The 16,893-nt window shown below is 41.6% G+C and overlaps 1 protein-coding gene across 1 annotated transcript; it reads left to right on the top strand.

Moving 5' to 3' along the window:
- Positions 1-41: 41 nt before the first annotated feature.
- Positions 42-16,875, top strand: LOC112433385 (uncharacterized). The gene is made up of 12 exons (XM_076887628.1): positions 42-96; positions 402-790; positions 846-1,072; positions 2,252-2,444; positions 3,586-3,684; positions 3,769-3,867; positions 4,336-4,434; positions 4,534-4,632; positions 7,001-7,096; positions 13,154-13,346; positions 14,977-15,108; positions 15,757-16,875. Exons 1-12 carry the CDS (start codon positions 42-44, stop codon positions 16,017-16,019), a joined length of 1,944 nt encoding a protein of 647 aa, XP_076743743.1. The 3' UTR covers positions 16,020-16,875.
- Positions 16,876-16,893: the final 18 nt, after the last annotated feature.

Below are 16,893 nucleotides of genomic sequence, written 5' to 3' on the forward strand. Positions count from 1 at the left end.
AAATATTATAGTTACCATCAATGTATTTAAATCTGTCAAACATGGTGGAGGAGTGTTATGGCACAGGCATGTATGTGCGGCTGTTAGTGGCACGGGGTCAGTGTTCACTGAAGATGTGGTTGCTGATAGAAGTTATAGGGTGAATTCTTAAGTTTACAGCCTTATACTCTGCTAACATTTAGCCAACTGCTTCAAAACTCTCCTAGTGACTAACCAGAGCATGCTGTTCATTTTCTGAAGATGAAATTGGAACAGCCTGAAGACAATCTCAGGACAAAAACCAACCTCCCAGGCTGCAGGAGACTTGGGGTGGGTGAATGACCTAAATAAATATTTTAATAGGTTTGATCAAACGCCCACCACAGCATCGTCCCCCCTGCTGCAATCTCCTTCATCTTCAGGGACCGCCTGTCCTTCATCTCAGGACTTCACACCTCTCAGCTCCCAGCCATCACACCCACCCCAGGCTTCTGTGGACTCCAACATACACACCCCTCCCCCAAAATCCACTCTTTCTATCTCAGCACTTCAAGTGAGGAATGAGCTTCGCAAGATCAAGGTGCAGAAGGCTGCAGGTCCAGATGGCGTCAGCTCCAGGCTCCTGAGATGCTGTGCAGATGAACTGTGTGGCATCCTAGGATATCTGTTCAACCTGAGCCTGTCACTGGGGAAAGTACCACAGCTGTGGAAGACCTCCTGTGGTACCGCTACCAAAGACCTCCCGTCCCAAGGACCTCAGCAGCTACAGGCCGGTAGCCCTGACATCGCATCTGATGAAGACCCTCGAGAGGTTGGTTCTAAACCATCTGCGCTCCCTGGTGAGGTCTTCATTGGATCCGCTGCAGTTTGCTTACCAGCCTGGCATCGGGGTGGAGGACGCCATCATCTACCTCCTGCACCGAGCTCTGACTCACCTGGAGAAGCCTGGAAGCTCTGTGAGGATCATGTTCTTTGATTTCTCCAGTGCTTTCAACACCATCCAGCCACGACTTCTGAGAGACAGGCTGGAGCTATTGGGAGTGGACCACCACATGTCCCAGTGGATACTGGACTACCTCACAGGACGTCCACAGTATGTGAACATCCAGGGAGTGGACATTGAGATAGTGGACTCTTATAGGTACCTGGGTGTTCACCTGAGTAATAAACTGGACTGGAGTCACAACACTGATGCTCTTTACAGGAAGGGTCAGAGCAGACGCTACCTGCTGAGGCGGCTGAGGTCATTTGGAGTCCAGGGAGCGCTTTTAAAGACCTTCTATGACTCTGTGGTGGCATCTGTCATTTTTTACAGTGTGGTTTGTTGGAGCAGCAGTTTATCTGCAGCTGAGAGGAAGAGGTTGGATAAACTCACGAGGAAGGCCAGCATCCAGGTAAGGAAATTTCAAAAAGTTGATTCTGTTCATCTGGATGTAGTGTTTTCAGTGGAAGAAATGTTTTGTCACTCATCCAAGGCACCTAAAAAAGCTCCAGCCGATCCAGGAAAGAAGGTGAAACTGCCGTCTAAGCAAAAACCCTTAGTGATCCCGTATGTATCAGGAGTATCAGAACAATTGGGGCGATCGTGGCTCAAGAGTTGGGAGTTCGCCTTGTAATCAGAAGGTTGCCGGTTCGAGCCCCGGCTTGGACAGTCTCGGTCGTTGTGTCCTTGGGCAAGACACTTCACCCGTTGCCTACTGGTGATGGTCAGAGGGCCCGGTGGCGCCAGTGTCCGGCAGCCTCGCCTCTGTCAGTGCGCCCCAGGGTGGCTGTGGCTACACCGTAGCTGCCATTACCAGTGTGTGAATGTGTGTGTGACAGGATATGTAAAGCGCTTTGGGGTCCTTAGGGACTAGTAAAGCGCTATAAATACAGGCCAGGCCATAATTGAGACACATTTTTTTCTAAACACAGAGTTACTATGGCTTTTAAACCCCAAAACACACTGTGCCAAAAATTGGTTCCACCAACACAAATAGAATAATATAGTGTTCGCTGTTAAGTGCCAGGAGGTTTGCCATGATTTGTACATCTGGGAAACCAAACAAGGTTGCATGGCAATTATCTTGGGGCAAGATAGTAACCCCAAGTTTCTCTCAGATGCATCCAGCGCGCGAAGAATGTGTGTGAACATTAGATAAAAAGGACTTACATAGAAAGCGCTATACAAATACAGGCCATTTACCATTTACCAAAGAGCATGTGCGAATGGGTGTGAGTGCATTTACCATTTACCGTTACCATGATAGTTTACTTGTTATGCACCCCTAAGAGTACCGAAGAAAGAGCCCATACATCTCTATGACAACCGTGTGCCCACCCCTGAAGCCACCCATTCTGCCATCCCAAACCAATCCCACCATCAAGAACAGCGTCCCACAGGGAGCAAGGCTTTGCAAGCCATAGACCCAGATGAACGGATGCCCCCCAGATCCAGCACCTCTGGACAGGGTGCAGGAAACAGGGTTGTTATAAAGGGTTTAACAGAAGTGTTGCATTAATTGTTTAGGAATTATAGAAATTTTTATACTCTTTTAAACCTTTGAGGCTCAAAAGCATTTGGATACATGGCTGCCAAGCAGTTTTGTGGCCATTTAAGACTTTTCCCATAATTATTCTATCAGTAATTAAGCAGAGATATAGAGATAAGTGTTGAACTTACATTTAGTAGATGTCCAGTGAAACCCTTTGTATGAGGTCCAAAGAGATGCTGACACAAGCGAAGGCTAAGATTGAACAAATTACAGAAATTGTAATTGCCAAAACACTTGTGTACCTAACTGTGTGTTGTGTTGCAGACCAGAGCAGCCTTATGATGTCCAGAACCTTAAAGAAGGGTGAATCCTATCAATCAGTGGGTCCTGCCACTGAAGCATTTTTCTTGTTTTCTTTTTAGCCATCCACTCACCCATTCAGGGTCATTGATGGGCTGGAGCCTATCTCACCTCCATGGGGAGAGATGCAGGGTATACCTTGAACAGTCTGCCAATCTGTTACAGTGCTAACACAGAGAGGCAGACAACCATTTACACTTGGCATTGGGTAGCTGTTTACTGGAACACTTAATATGAGTTTTAAGGAGATGTTGATGAAGCAACAGAAGCCATCATTAAATGAAAAACTAAATAAACATATCAGAGAGAGATTAAAAAGTTTTATGAGGAGCCAAAATAACATTTGGGACATTTTCAACCAGAAGGAATATACTAGCCAGCTCAGACAGTTTACAACAAGGTGTACACCACTGGTTACGCTCAAGAACAGGAAGACCAGATTTGAATTTGCCAAAAAATAAAAGAACTTTCACAGCATGGGGAAAAACTATTAGTAATGTTAGTTTATGTGGTTTCCTCAGTAAACTGGGTGAGGTAGCTGACTCCTAATCACAGCGATTTCTCTAGTTTCAAGTAGCCTGGCCCTTTGACCCAGGACCTGTTGGCCTTGCAAGACCCTTCTAAGCAAAAATGATTCCTACTCACCAAACTCTTGGGATCACTCAAGCATTTTGAACCTGAAAAAACACATTTCTTCATGCTTGTGAATAATAAGCTTTAAACTGTAAAAACCTTTGACCTTGATTGTACCTGTTGTATTGTGTTGTTGTAGGATGATCTCACACCATTGCACACGGCAGCTGACGGAGGTCACTATGAATGCGTTAGACTTCTGCTGGATTCTGGCTGTAATGTCAATGCACAAACTAATGTATGCTTGTTTACTTAAATATGCAATTCAAGAGTGGGTTGGCAGTGTTATTTTCATGAATTAATATTTATCTTCTGTCTGTAGAGAAAAATGAATGCTCTCCATTATGTGGCACAGCATGGTCATGACAGAGAGGCCAGCTTGCTGCTGAAGGCAGGAATCAATGTAGATGCTATAAACAATGTAAGCACTGTTAGCTATCTCCGGAAAAAAATAATTATGATAATTCTTTTAAAGTACCCATATGCAAAAGAAATAGAAGAAATTTATAAAAGACTTGCATAAGATTTGGCTTACTTCATATAAGGCTTATATGATTTACTCATGAAAGTGGCCACTTTCTCATTACTTTCATATATTGTTTTAGTAAGTATCCAAAACAAGTTTCATTTATATAATTTATCAAAGGATCTTATATCTGTTTTCACTCTTGTATGCTTTTCACACAAGTTTCACATAACACAAAGCTTTATAAGATTTATATATATCTTTTCCATATGGGTATTCTTACACAGTGGTATGTTAGCATGTTAGCATTTTGGTGCATAAAATGAAGAAGAAATCTAAAATTAGGCAGTAAACACTTGTAAACGTTTTAAAAGTTAATATCATAGAGAGCAGCTTTTTAATACCTGTTTCTCTTTGAAACAGCAACACTGCACACCACTCCACCTGGCTGTTTTCAACAATCACACAAAAGTTGTACGATTGCTTATCGATGCTGGCAGCAACCTGAATGCCACTGACATTGTAAGTACAAAGTTCCACAGCCACATGAACACAATGCATAATAAAATGTCCTATAATACAGTAATTTTACTTAATGGTTGTCTGTCATGTGGGCGACAGAGGCAGCAGACCGCACTACACATTGCCTCAGAACATGGCTGGCATGACCTGGCTGAGATGATGCTGATTTCTAGAGTTAGTCTCAGTCTAACTGATAAGGTACCACACACAGCTTCACACAGAATATTATGTACACTGCTCAAAACAATAAATGGAGTACTAAAGTCACACATCAGACCTTAAAAAATATTCATGTTACTTTGACGTACGTTTTGAAATTCATTGAAAACAAGAAGGGGTCAGGGGTCACAAAGGTCAGTGAAAACCATAATCATCAGCCTTTTGAAGGCTGGATGAGATGGTGGATGGTGGTGGGGGGATCTCCTCCCAGATTTGGATGAGGGATTCAGGTGTGTGAAACATGAGGGCCAGGCAGTGACATCAGTGTCTTCATCATTATATAATTGCCAGGTCACTGGGTATTGCCCTGCAACACAAACCCAGGACCGAGTGCATTAAGACAAGCTCTGAGGATTTCATCCCAGCAGTACAGGGTACTGTTGGCTAGCATGGTTAATGATAAAGGAGCTTTACACAACATAATTTACCAATTCAAACCTGCATACACGCAATTCTATCTAGCATTCACACTGCGATGAACTTTCAGCTCTGGCCTGTCTCCTACTATCTGCTCCTCACTCTTCAGACTGTGCTGGGAAACACAGGCTACGTCCACACTAAAATTTGAAAATGGCGTTTTTGTCTGAAAACGTTCCGCGTCCACACTATCGTTTTCAGTCGTTTTCACAGAGTTGTGCGTCCACATTGAAACAGCCGAAAACGCTTCCGTTCCAGTCCTGCGCATGCGTGAAACGCAAGAAGATTCGGCCTGCCTCATTTCCTTCTGCCATTTATTTACTTTTCCGGCTCTTTGAAACGTCGCGGCAAATGTTGAGGAAAAGCACAGAGTTTTTTAAATGGACTAACAATGAGGTGGAGTTGTTGCTGCGAGTAACACAAAAGTACAAAGTTGCAAAAGCGAGTGAGAGTTAAAGAATTTGAAGAAAAGCTCTGGAGCACGTACAGACTGATATTAATCTTTAATAGCGCTGTCAAAACTGAGAGCAAACAAAACAAACGCTGTATAATGCCCTCCGCTATCTTAGTTTGATTGGTCACATGACTGCATCACATCACTAAAATGTGTCATCGTTTTTGAAAAGGCTCGGGATTCGCTGTCCACACTGCAACACGAAAACGGCTTTGGATAGCGTTTTCAAAACGCTGCGTTTTCCTTCACCGAAAACGGCGTCTCAGTGTGGACATGGCCACAGTGTAACCTGGATGTGCTGCAGGTACTCTCTCATCAAACCAGTACTGACGAGGATATCAAAAAGCAATTCTAGGAGAGAATAATGGTCTGTCCCATCACCTGCAGAATCATTTACTTTATGGAGATTGTCTTGGAACTGTAAGAGCAGTTTGGCGAGGAAGAACAGCTAGCAGGTCCAGCGAGCATGTGGTGTGGAGGTTAGCTGGATAACTCAAAGTCAGTCAGTTAAATCGAACAACACATTTATTTGATGTTAGCAACATAAGACCATACAAGCCAAGTCTCCACGGCTCTACTCTGTCCGTACGTACATGTGCGGAGATGGGTAGTCACCGGCGCCAGCCCGTTACAAAGGTATGGTTTCTCTCAGAACAGACACACAAGCATGTAATGGCTGCCACACTATACTCACACACCCACTACGAGACTCCCCCAACTACTACAGTTGTTAAAAGTCCGCTTGTTCATTGTAACTGTTTATACTACGTTACCCATGATGCACCTCGGTATCTGTACTTCCGGTTGGGAACGTGTTCAGCGCAGTTCTGCACAGATGAGAGGTGTGTCGGAGGATAACGTATTTACTTGCATTCCTGTATGACCACACACACCCATATACACACTCACACCCCCTTTACCTGCATGTGAATACTGTAATGCCTCCCTACCAACGCTGTACATCCTGTTGATGTCATCTGCCACCTCCTTAGTAAAGTAGGGCAACCCCCTCTAGTGGTGCTATAACACAGTAAGGTTTGTCTTGGAACGTCTTCAGTACACCTGTTTGATTTGCACCAAAAAAAGGTGAAATTAATTGATTCACTTACACTTCCGAAGACGACAGCTTGATATCCGTAAAGTTTAACTTGTGGTTGATGATCAAGTGTTCCTTTACTTTTTTGAGCTGTGTATTTCACATTGTACACTAACAAATAAAAACAGTTTTCAGTTGGTGCATTGATCCTTCTATATCATATTAATTAAGATCTTTGTTACGCTAGTCTTAAGTAGAATATTTATCTTTTTTCACACCATTTGAAACCTTGATGCGTAGTTCACTTTTTCTTTGTCCGGACAAAGTTAATCTTGTAGCACAGCATCATGATAACTGTTTTAGTATAGATTCAGATCTATGACACTCATAGCTGTGTCTTCTAACAAAGCAATGCTTTTCTGGCCATCTAATGTACACAGCAGGGAAAAACATGTCTGGAAGTGGCAGCAAGAGGAAACCATGTCGTCCTGGTGGACATGATAATTAAAGCTGACCGTTTTTCTAAATGGGAGAAGGTAAGTGTTGCTAACGCTATATTAATACTAAATACACTCTCCTTATATGAAATCTGTGCTCATATTCGATAAATACATTTTCACTCTTTTCCAGCGTATCAGCACCCATGTCCTGTTGAGTTTTTCACATTATATACATATTAATTGTTTTGGATTTTGTAATAAAAAAAAAATCCTGGCATACAGGCATAGTTATAAAGAACGAGAACAACTCAGAGCATACACTATGACTAGGTCTCCAAGATGCTTAAAACATAAGAAATCAGGAAGGGGCATGTAAAGGAATTTCTTTTACTTATGTATTAATCACATTATTTTATTGTATGATGCCTTGGTGCCACTGGATTTTAACATGTCTCACACTCATACAGTAAGACAAATGGTGGGGGTGTAGTAAGGAAGTTGGGGGAAGCAGAAAACTCCACAGGAAGAGTCTTTTGTGTCTTTGAGGACTCTGGGAGGCAGCAAGGGAGTGTGAAACAGCTGTGTACTGCCTTTTGTTCCTGGAGATATTTAACTGAGAGCCATGCTGGGCTCAGGGAGACTCTGCTGACCGTCTGTCCCGCGGTCATGCAGGGACTTCATCAAGCTTGGTTGTCTGTTCTTTGTGTGTTTGATTAAAGAATGTTAGCTACCGCTCACCGCTCGTCTGCAGGCTTTATTTAAATGGAAAACTTCCACAACAGCCAACAAAAAGCTTTTTGCTAAAAAAAAGATTCAGAGCAGAAGTTTTTTGCACTGCATTTTAAAATGAAAACATATTGCATTTATTTACAATTAAAGACACAGAGCAGAAAGTGTGTTACTGTTTTACATCCACAGACACACAAGAAAAGAAGCAGGCAACATGAGGTCAAGTTATGGCAATTTTATTTGTGTGTTTCAGTTTTTAAAAAACAAGCAAACGTCCCAAGAAGAAGGATGGGGTGAAAGAAAGGTGGAGATTTTAACATTAGGAGGAAGAAACTATTGATGCTGCTGGGTCAGTTCTTTCTCAGCAGTCTGCTCCAGAATCCCCTCCTGTCCTCGGCTTGCTTTTCTTTTTCTTTTGCCTTCAGTTCGTTTAAGGTCTTGTTGAGCTGCTCCTCGGCATCTTTAAATTTTTCTTTCAGCTGCTGTTTGGCCAGTTTCCCTTTGTGTTTGAGGAGCTCTTTAGCTTCCTTTTTGTGCTTTCGCATTTCTTTCAGTGCGTCTTTGCAGTCTTTCTTGGTCACCGTCATTTCTTTCTTGAATACCTTCACCTCAATTTTCTCTTCTGCAAGTTCTTCTTGCACTTTCATCAGTTCCTTCTTCATGTTTTCATTGTGACTCTTTGTATCTTCCATTTCTTTCTTTGCTTCCTGTATTTTAATTTTCTCTTCCTCCAACACTTTTTGAGCTTCCAACAATTCTTTCTTCAAATTTTCAATCTCATTTTCTGCCTCATCTTTACGTCTTTTCTCCTCTTCAAGTTGTTGCTTTACATGCAGTAATTCCTTCCTTAGTGTTTCAGCTTCAGCTGTTACATTTGCAGCTTCTTGAGTTGCCAACTGCATTTTCTTTTTTCCCTCTTCAAAAGCTTCCTGCACCTCCTGTAATTCCTGCATCACATTTCCTGCCTCCTTCTTTGCAGTTTGATATTTATTGTTGGCTTCTTGTGCTGTGCTTTTCTCTTCCTCCAATGCTTTTTGAGCTTCCAACAGTTCTTTCTTCATCTTTTCATTCTCCTTTTCTGCCTGTTGTTTTCCCATTTTCTCTCCTTTAAGTTTGAGACCCACATGCAGTAATTCCTGCAATACTACATCAGTTTCAAACTTTGAATCTTTAGCTTCTCCTCTTGATTTTTCTGCCTCTTCTTTTAATTTGATATTTTCAGCCTGTATCATTTGAAGTTCTTCTTGCAGGTTAATCAGCTGTACTGAATTGTGAGGTGAAGCACTCGCCGATCCTCTTCTCGTTCTCCCTCGATTCATTTTGGCCTTTTAAACAAAGGAGCCAACGTTTTGTAGAGGAGTGAAGTGAAGTTTTCGATGTTTCTTCGTCAACTGTCGTTTGTCCTGCACAGAGATGCTGCTGTAGATGTGTCTCTAGCTGTGTCTGGATACAATGAAACATGCTGGAACTAAGTGCTTGTGTTGCACAGTTCTACTGAACATTCCATTTCATGCATGCTCCGCCCACATGGTCAGGAATGTCAGGTGCTGCATCGCCAAAGGCTGCTCCCGTTGCCTAGCAATAACAGCTGTTTACTTTTGGGGTCTGGTTCATTATTTAATAAAGAAAACATGTCCAAGTATTGGGTGCTGAGGCTCAGCGCATATTCTAGCCTGCTGTGTGGGTGGGCAGCTAGAAATCACTGGTGGGCAACATGAGTGAGGAGAAAACTGGAGCAGCCAAGCAGGGAGCTGCAGGTTGCTGGTTTGAGTCTCTGTTCAGATGCTGGTGTCTCCTCTCTCTGAGATGTCTGCAAACAGTCCCAGATAAAACAATAAGGATAATAAACAAACACGTGACTAAAATAACAGTTATGACTCTGATGTGTTTCATGTGTAGCAGGATGGCCTCTATACAGCAGTCGCTGCAAGCATCCACATCGCCACACTCACTTTTCTTTAAGCAGGCGTGCTGGGCTCCTCCTAAGCAAAGTTTGAAACTTCATTTCCTTCATGCTGGTGAACTTTTTACCAAATATTTTCATCAAAGCTTCTCCATCACTGACAGGGATTGTTTGGATCTTCACACTCATCTCCACCAACCCTAAAAAATGAGTCTCACTTTGCTCATATAATGCCAGGAGTGTCTCCATATTCCACAAAAGTCTGTGCAAACATGTAACAGTATCCCATATTCATATGAATATTATTGATATTATAACAAAAGCTGTCACCAACACAATTGTCACAAGTGCTTTTTTTTATTAGTTATTGCAAATGCTTGATTGCAGTTCTTGCTAGATGACAAAACCACGTATTAGGTTTAGAAGGAAATGACTTTTTCTACATGAGGTAAAGTTGGAGCTGTTTCCCCAAACTAAATGAAATCATCATTTGAAAAACTACAATCTGTATTTACTCTGAACATCTGTGTTAACATTTGAAATTGGAAACATGTAAGTGTAACAAACATGTTAAAACATAAGAAATCAGGAAGGGGCATGTAAAGGAATTTCTTTTACTTATGTATTAATCACATTATTTTATTGTATGATGCCTTGGTGCCACTGGATTTTAACATGTCTCACACTCATACAGTAAGACAAATGGTGGGGGTGTAGTAAGGAAGTTGGGGGAAGCAGAAAACTCCACAGGAAGAGTCTTTTGTGTCTTTGAGGACTCTGGGAGGCAGCAAGGGAGTGTGAAACAGCTGTGTACTGCCTTTTGTTCCTGGAGATATTTAACTGAGAGCCATGCTGGGCTCAGACTCTGCTGACCGTCTGTCCCGCGGTCATGCAGGGACTTCATCAAGCTTGGTTGTCTGTTCTTTGTGTGTTTGATTAAAGAATGTTAGCTACCGCACACCGCTCGTCTGCAGCTTTATTTAAATGGAAAACTTCCACAACAGGCAAAAAAAAGCTTTTTGCTAAAAAAAAGATTCAGAGCAGAAGTTTTTTGCACTGCATTTTAAAATGAAAACATATTGCATTTATTTACAATTAAAGACACAGAGCAGAAAGTGTGTTACTGTTTTACATCCACAGACACACAAGAAAAGAAGCAGGCAACATGAAGTCAAGTTATGGCAATTTTATTTGTGCATTTCAGTTTTTAAAAAACAAGCAAACGTCCCAAGAAGAAGGATGGGGTGAAAGAAAGGTGGAGATTTTAACATTAGGAGGAAGAAACTATTGATGCTGCTGAGTCAGTTCTTTCTCAGCAGTCTGCTCCAGAATCCCCTCCTGTCCTCAGCTTGCTTTTCTTTTTCTTTTGCCTTCAGTTCGTTTAAGGTCTTGTTGAGCTGCTCCTCGGCATCTTTAAATTTTTCTTTCAGCTGCTGTTTGGCCAGTTTCCCTTTGTGTTTGAGGAGCTCTTTAGCTTCCTTTTTGTGCTTTCGCATTTCTTTCAGTGCGTCTTTGCAGTCTTTCTTGGTCACCGTCATTTCTTTCTTGAATACCTTCACCTCAATTTTCTCTTCTGCAAGTTCTTCTTGCACTTTCATCAGTTCCTTCTTCATGTTTTCATTGTGACTCTTTGTATCTTCCATTTCTTTCTTTGCTTCCTGTATTTTAATTTTCTCTTCCTCCAACACTTTTTGAGCTTCCAACAATTCTTTCTTCAAATTTTCAATCTCATTTTCTGCCTCATCTTTACGTCTTTTCTCCTCTTCAAGTTGTTGCTTTACATGCAGTAATTCCTTCCTTAGTGTTTCAGCTTCAGCTGTTACATTTGCAGCGTCTTGTGTTGCCAACTGCATTTTCTTTTTTCCCTCTTCAAAAGCTTCCTGCACCTCCTGTAATTCCTGCATCACATTTCCTGCCTCCTTCTTTGCAGTTTGATATTTATTGTTGGCTTCTTGTGCTGTGCTTTTCTCTTCCTCCAATGCTTTTTGAGCTTCCAACAGTTCTTTCTTCATCTTTTCATTCTCCTTTTCTGCCTGTTGTTTTCCCATTTTCTCTCCTTTAAGTTTGAGACCCACATGCAGTAATTCCTGCAATACTACATCAGTTTCAAACTTTGAATCTTTAGCTTCTCCTCTTGATTTTTCTGCCTCTTCTTTTAATTTGATATTTTCAGCCTGTATCATTTGAAGTTCTTCTTGCAGGTTAATCAGCTGTACTGAATTGTGAGGTGAAGCACTCGCCGATCCTCTTCTCGTTCTCCCTCGATTCATTTTGGCCTTTTAAACAAAGGAGCCAACGTTTTGTAGAGGAGTGAAGTGAAGTTTTCGATGTTTCTTCGTCAACTGTCGTTTGTCCTGCACAGAGATGCTGCTGTAGATGTGTCTCTAGCTGTGTCTGGATACAATGAAACATGCTGGAACTAAGTGCTTGTGTTGCACAGTTCTACTGAACATTCCATTTCATGCATGCTCCGCCCACATGGTCAGGAATGTCAGGTGCTGCATCGCCAAAGGCTGCTCCCGTTGCCTAGCAATAACAGCTGTTTACTTTTGGGGTCTGGTTCATTATTTAATAAAGAAAACATGTCCAAGTATTGGGTGCTGAGGCTCAGCGCATATTCTAGCCTGCTGTGTGGGTGGGCAGCTAGAAATCACTGGTGGGCAACATGAGTGAGGAGAAAACTGGAGCAGCCAAGCAGGGAGCTGCAGGTTGCTGGTTTGAGTCTCTGTTCAGATGCTGGTGTCTCCTCTCTCTGAGATGTCTGCAAACAGTCCCAGATAAAACAATAAGGATAATAAACAAACACGTGACTAAAATAACAGTTATGACTCTGATGTGTTTCATGTGTAGCAGGATGGCCTCTATACAGCAGTCGCTGCAAGCATCCACATCGCCACACTCACTTTTCTTTAAGCAGGCGTGCTGGGCTCCTCCTAAGCAAAGTTTGAAACTTCATTTCCTTCATGCTGGTGAACTTTTTACCAAATATTTTCATCAAAGCTTCTCCATCACTGACAGGGATTGTTTGGATCTTCACACTCATCTCCACCAACCCTAAAAAATGAGTCTCACTTTGCTCATATAATGCCAGGAGTGTCTCCATATTCCACAAAAGTCTGTGCAAACATGTAACAGTATCCCATATTCATATGAATATTATTGATATTATAACAAAAGCTGTCACCAACACAATTGTCCCAAGTGCTTTTTTTTATTAGTTATTGCAAATGCTTGATTGCAGTTCTTGCTAGATGACAAAACCACGTATTAGGTTTAGAAGGAAATGACTTTTGGAGGTAGCAAGGGAGTGTGAAGCTTAAGGTGTAAAACAGCTGTGTACTGCCTTTTGTTCCTGGAGAAGGTATTTAACAAACCAGCTAAGTATCTTGTAAATTCTTTGTGCTAGTTTTAAAAGCAAGAGGTACTGAGAGTTTGTTTTCTTTGTACATCATATGCATAAAACGTGATAACATCCTTTTAACTTCGAACGACTCACAAAACTTTCTCCCTGTTGAATTCAGGATCACGGGGGATGTGAGCAGGTAAGAAGACCTCTGAGCTTCAAACAGGACCATCAGCCAGAGACACAGCACTTCCGTTCTGTCTTATGGACCCTCGCCACAAAGCATCTGTGTTATGGGGAGTGGAAGATTCTCGCTCAGCATTGGGACTTTAGTGAAGCACATATACAAGCTATAGAACAACAGTGGACAGGTGAGCAGTGCTGAGTTCCTAAAAAAATTATTGACAGTTTTATTGCTATTTTTATTACCTTTTTTGTACTTGTTGGGTTTTTTCATATATATATATATATATATATATCTTTACACAGGAAATCATACAAGTTTGAAAAACTGTAATATAAGGCCTGTAATGTCCAGAACCATAGAAGCACTGTTTCATGGGTCCAGTGATTTTATTGAAAATAAATTCTCAAATTTGGCACTGACTGATTCACTCTACAGCATTCTGAGTACCTGAGGTGATTAACTCTGGTCTAGGTCAATTTTAACCCAGATCAAGAATTCTTTCTACAATTCTACTACAACAAATGAACTACAGATCTATTTAGAATATATGGATAGTCTGACATGAGTAAATGGATGCTTAATCCTTAATATTTCAGAGAGCAGATGGTGTTGTTTTTCTTTTGTTTTTTTTACAACATCACTTTTTTGTAGAAAAACGTCTATTATCATACAATATCTTGTCTTATAATGATGACCTGAAGCACAACTACAACTGCCTATACCTGATACCTGAATCTTGGTTAACCAGAGAGATAAAAGCCAGGAGAATAAACCAGATGTTCTCCACTGAACTACCCAAAGTATAGTCTGAATGGCAGCAGAACAAAATGAGAACAGCCCCGCCAACGCTGGAGACAGAGCAATACTGAAGAGTATATGTAAGAAGGATGCAACACATAACAGAAATGCTCAGTGCCTAGTGGATCTAAGAGCAGACTGCAACAACCTCCCTGAAAGGATCCAGTAACCATCACAGTGGCAGACATGTCAAGCAGAGGGATTGGACAGCACCATTCCCTGCCATGTTTAACACCTACTGGATAGGGAAGCTAACAAGCTAACTCCATTAGCATCCTGCAGCACAAATGAACCAGGTGCTAATGGTTGAGACCCACCCGGAATGTCTAACCGAAGGCTGTCCTGATCCCCAAGGATCCCAAGAAGGGGCCGGTCCCATCCAACTACTGGCCAATAACTTGGCTAAACTGCCCACCAGATTGCCCTCCTCCTGAATGGTAGATACTGTACCTCCGTCCATCCAAACCCACACTTGTCCTTGTTGGACATAGTTGGATATAATTGCTAATCTTTCTCTTTGGGTAGATTGGTCCTCCAACCAAGAGCAGTCTCTCCAAGATGACAGCAGTTTGCAACATGGATTGTAATAAGTTTTTCAGCTTTTGTACACTGTTGCAAGAGTTACATTCTGGGCACAGCTTTTTTCTTTAATTCCAAATGCCAGATCTTTGACACCTTGCTTTTAAACTCTATTTGACTTTTAACCTGTTGAACCTTTTTTTTAATTTAAAGTTGAACTTTAAATAAAATATTAAATTATATAAAATAAAATATTGTTTCATTTTGTTGGAGCACTTAAAATGTAAGATATCAGGATGTCATTCAGCTTTGCTTACTGGCCAAGTACCTCGCTTGCTTAACGCTGGTCTGTGGTTACAATACAGACCCAGTGGACTATATGAACTAGTTAGTTACTGTGATTCTATAAATGTTCTGATGGTATAAGAACCGTCTACAGTGACTGTGTTTAACTAAAAGTTCAGATGGATAATGCTTGATATAAATCTAAATTGAAGGTAAGAAAAGCTTCAAAGATCATGGTCACCGGATGCTGTTAATCTGGCTTCATGGAGTGCTCGTAGCTGGAGAAAACCCTACCAAAGGCCTCTATGAGGGGTTGGTGGAAATCTCCCGGACAGATTTGGCAGGTGAGCTAATCAGGGAGGTCACTTCCTTTCACTGGTCAGACTATTTGTCAGTTTTAACAGTCATACAATATTAGTTAACAATATTTCTCCACAGAAAGACCAATAATGCCGTAAGACTGTTTTTCTGTTTGTTCACTGGAATGTGTCTACTTTTTTTTCTTTTCTCTGTTTTCCTCTTCTGGTTTGTTATCCAGAGTTCATCCGACAGAAGGCAAACTCCCAGACCAGCTCTCCTAAATTGTGCTGCGTAATGTGACGGCAACAAGTTTATGCTTATCATCGAGCTATTGTGTTAGCTTTGTTAAAACTTTCTTTATTTAAAGAAATAAAAATGTTATTTTCTATAAATAAAATTACATGATTTGAATTGTGAGTCACATAATGGTTTACATTTTTTAATGAAAGATAGGTGTGTAGCAGCCAGGGGAAAGTTGCTCTCTATTTATTTCTTTTTTTTTTGCCGTGCAATTTTGTCAGGTTTTCTCTACTGCAGCACTTGAACTGTGTTTACCTAGAAGGGCTGTAACAACAGCCTTGCACTGCTGCAGATTTCCATGTGCTGCATCCCATGCCAGTTATCCACACACAAAGAAAGGACAAGACAAGCTGCCCCTAACCTACCCAAAATGCCCCACGCCTGCTGCTTAGGTGTGGGATTTTGCTTCCCCCAAAGGTCCTTGAGGTTCCTGAGATTCCCTAAAGCGCAGATCGTACCTCCCAACATGGGCCAGCTCGCTCCACATGATAGTGCATCCGAGGAGGCGTGGACCTCCCTGCGGAGGCGTGGACCCCCCCTGCGCATGGAGAGACCAAACCATGAAACTGGCGACTCCGGGCACTGGTGCTCCATACTCCTTGCAGGCCCCCTGCATCCCAGACCCCAAACCCCAAGACCCTCACACCAACACTAGTTCACTGGATCTAAGACAGAGCCCAGCTCCTAACAAAAAGCGCCCCTCACAATGATGCTTTACAACACTGCATCTGATGTTTTGTGTTGCACTTGATGTTGTAAGGCTTGGATGCAGCTGCTTGGCCATATAAACCCATTCCATGAAGCCCTCTATGCACTGTTGTCGAGCTAATCTGTAGGCCACATGAAGTTAATATTTGCCTCTCTGCCCTTTGTCCTCCCCTCAAACCGGCTGTCACTCCCTAAGCCGTGGTCTGCTGGAGGTTTCTTCCTGTTAAAATGGAGTTCTTCCTCCACACTGACTCCAGGTGCTTGTTAACAGGGGCTCATCTTACTGTTGGGGTTTATTGTAGGGTCTTTATCTTAAACATAAAGCACCATGAGGCGACTGTTGTTTGGATTTGGTACTGTATAAACAAAATTAAAGTGACAGTCCAAAATAAAGTCATTTTAATGAAATTCTTATTTACTCATTGTGAATAAAGTACAGCAGTACATAACACATTTGATTGATGATTGGTGGTTGATTTATTTAAACTAATATAATCATCCTGCTGCAAGCAGGTTTCTGTAAGTCAGAGTAAATCAATTTGTTGATCAATTATTAATTCTTGTACTAACAGAGAGAGCAAACCCCAAGTTAGCAGTTCAGTCAACAGTAAAGCAACATGGAGCAAAGGCGGTGTGCATTTCACTTACTCTTTTGACTGGCCTTACTCTTACTTTGAGGAGAGTAATACTGGGAAAATAATATTGTTTTTCTCACTGAAAGCCATTTCCACTCTGTTTGACTGTTACTTAAGTAGATTAACCTTTGGTTTTATATCTTTTTGTCAGGAAAATACTAGTACAAGACTGAGTTCATATCTTTA

Source organism: Maylandia zebra, linkage group LG1 (assembly GCF_041146795.1).
Source record: "Maylandia zebra isolate NMK-2024a linkage group LG1, Mzebra_GT3a, whole genome shotgun sequence".
NCBI lineage: Eukaryota > Metazoa > Chordata > Actinopteri > Cichliformes > Cichlidae > Maylandia > Maylandia zebra.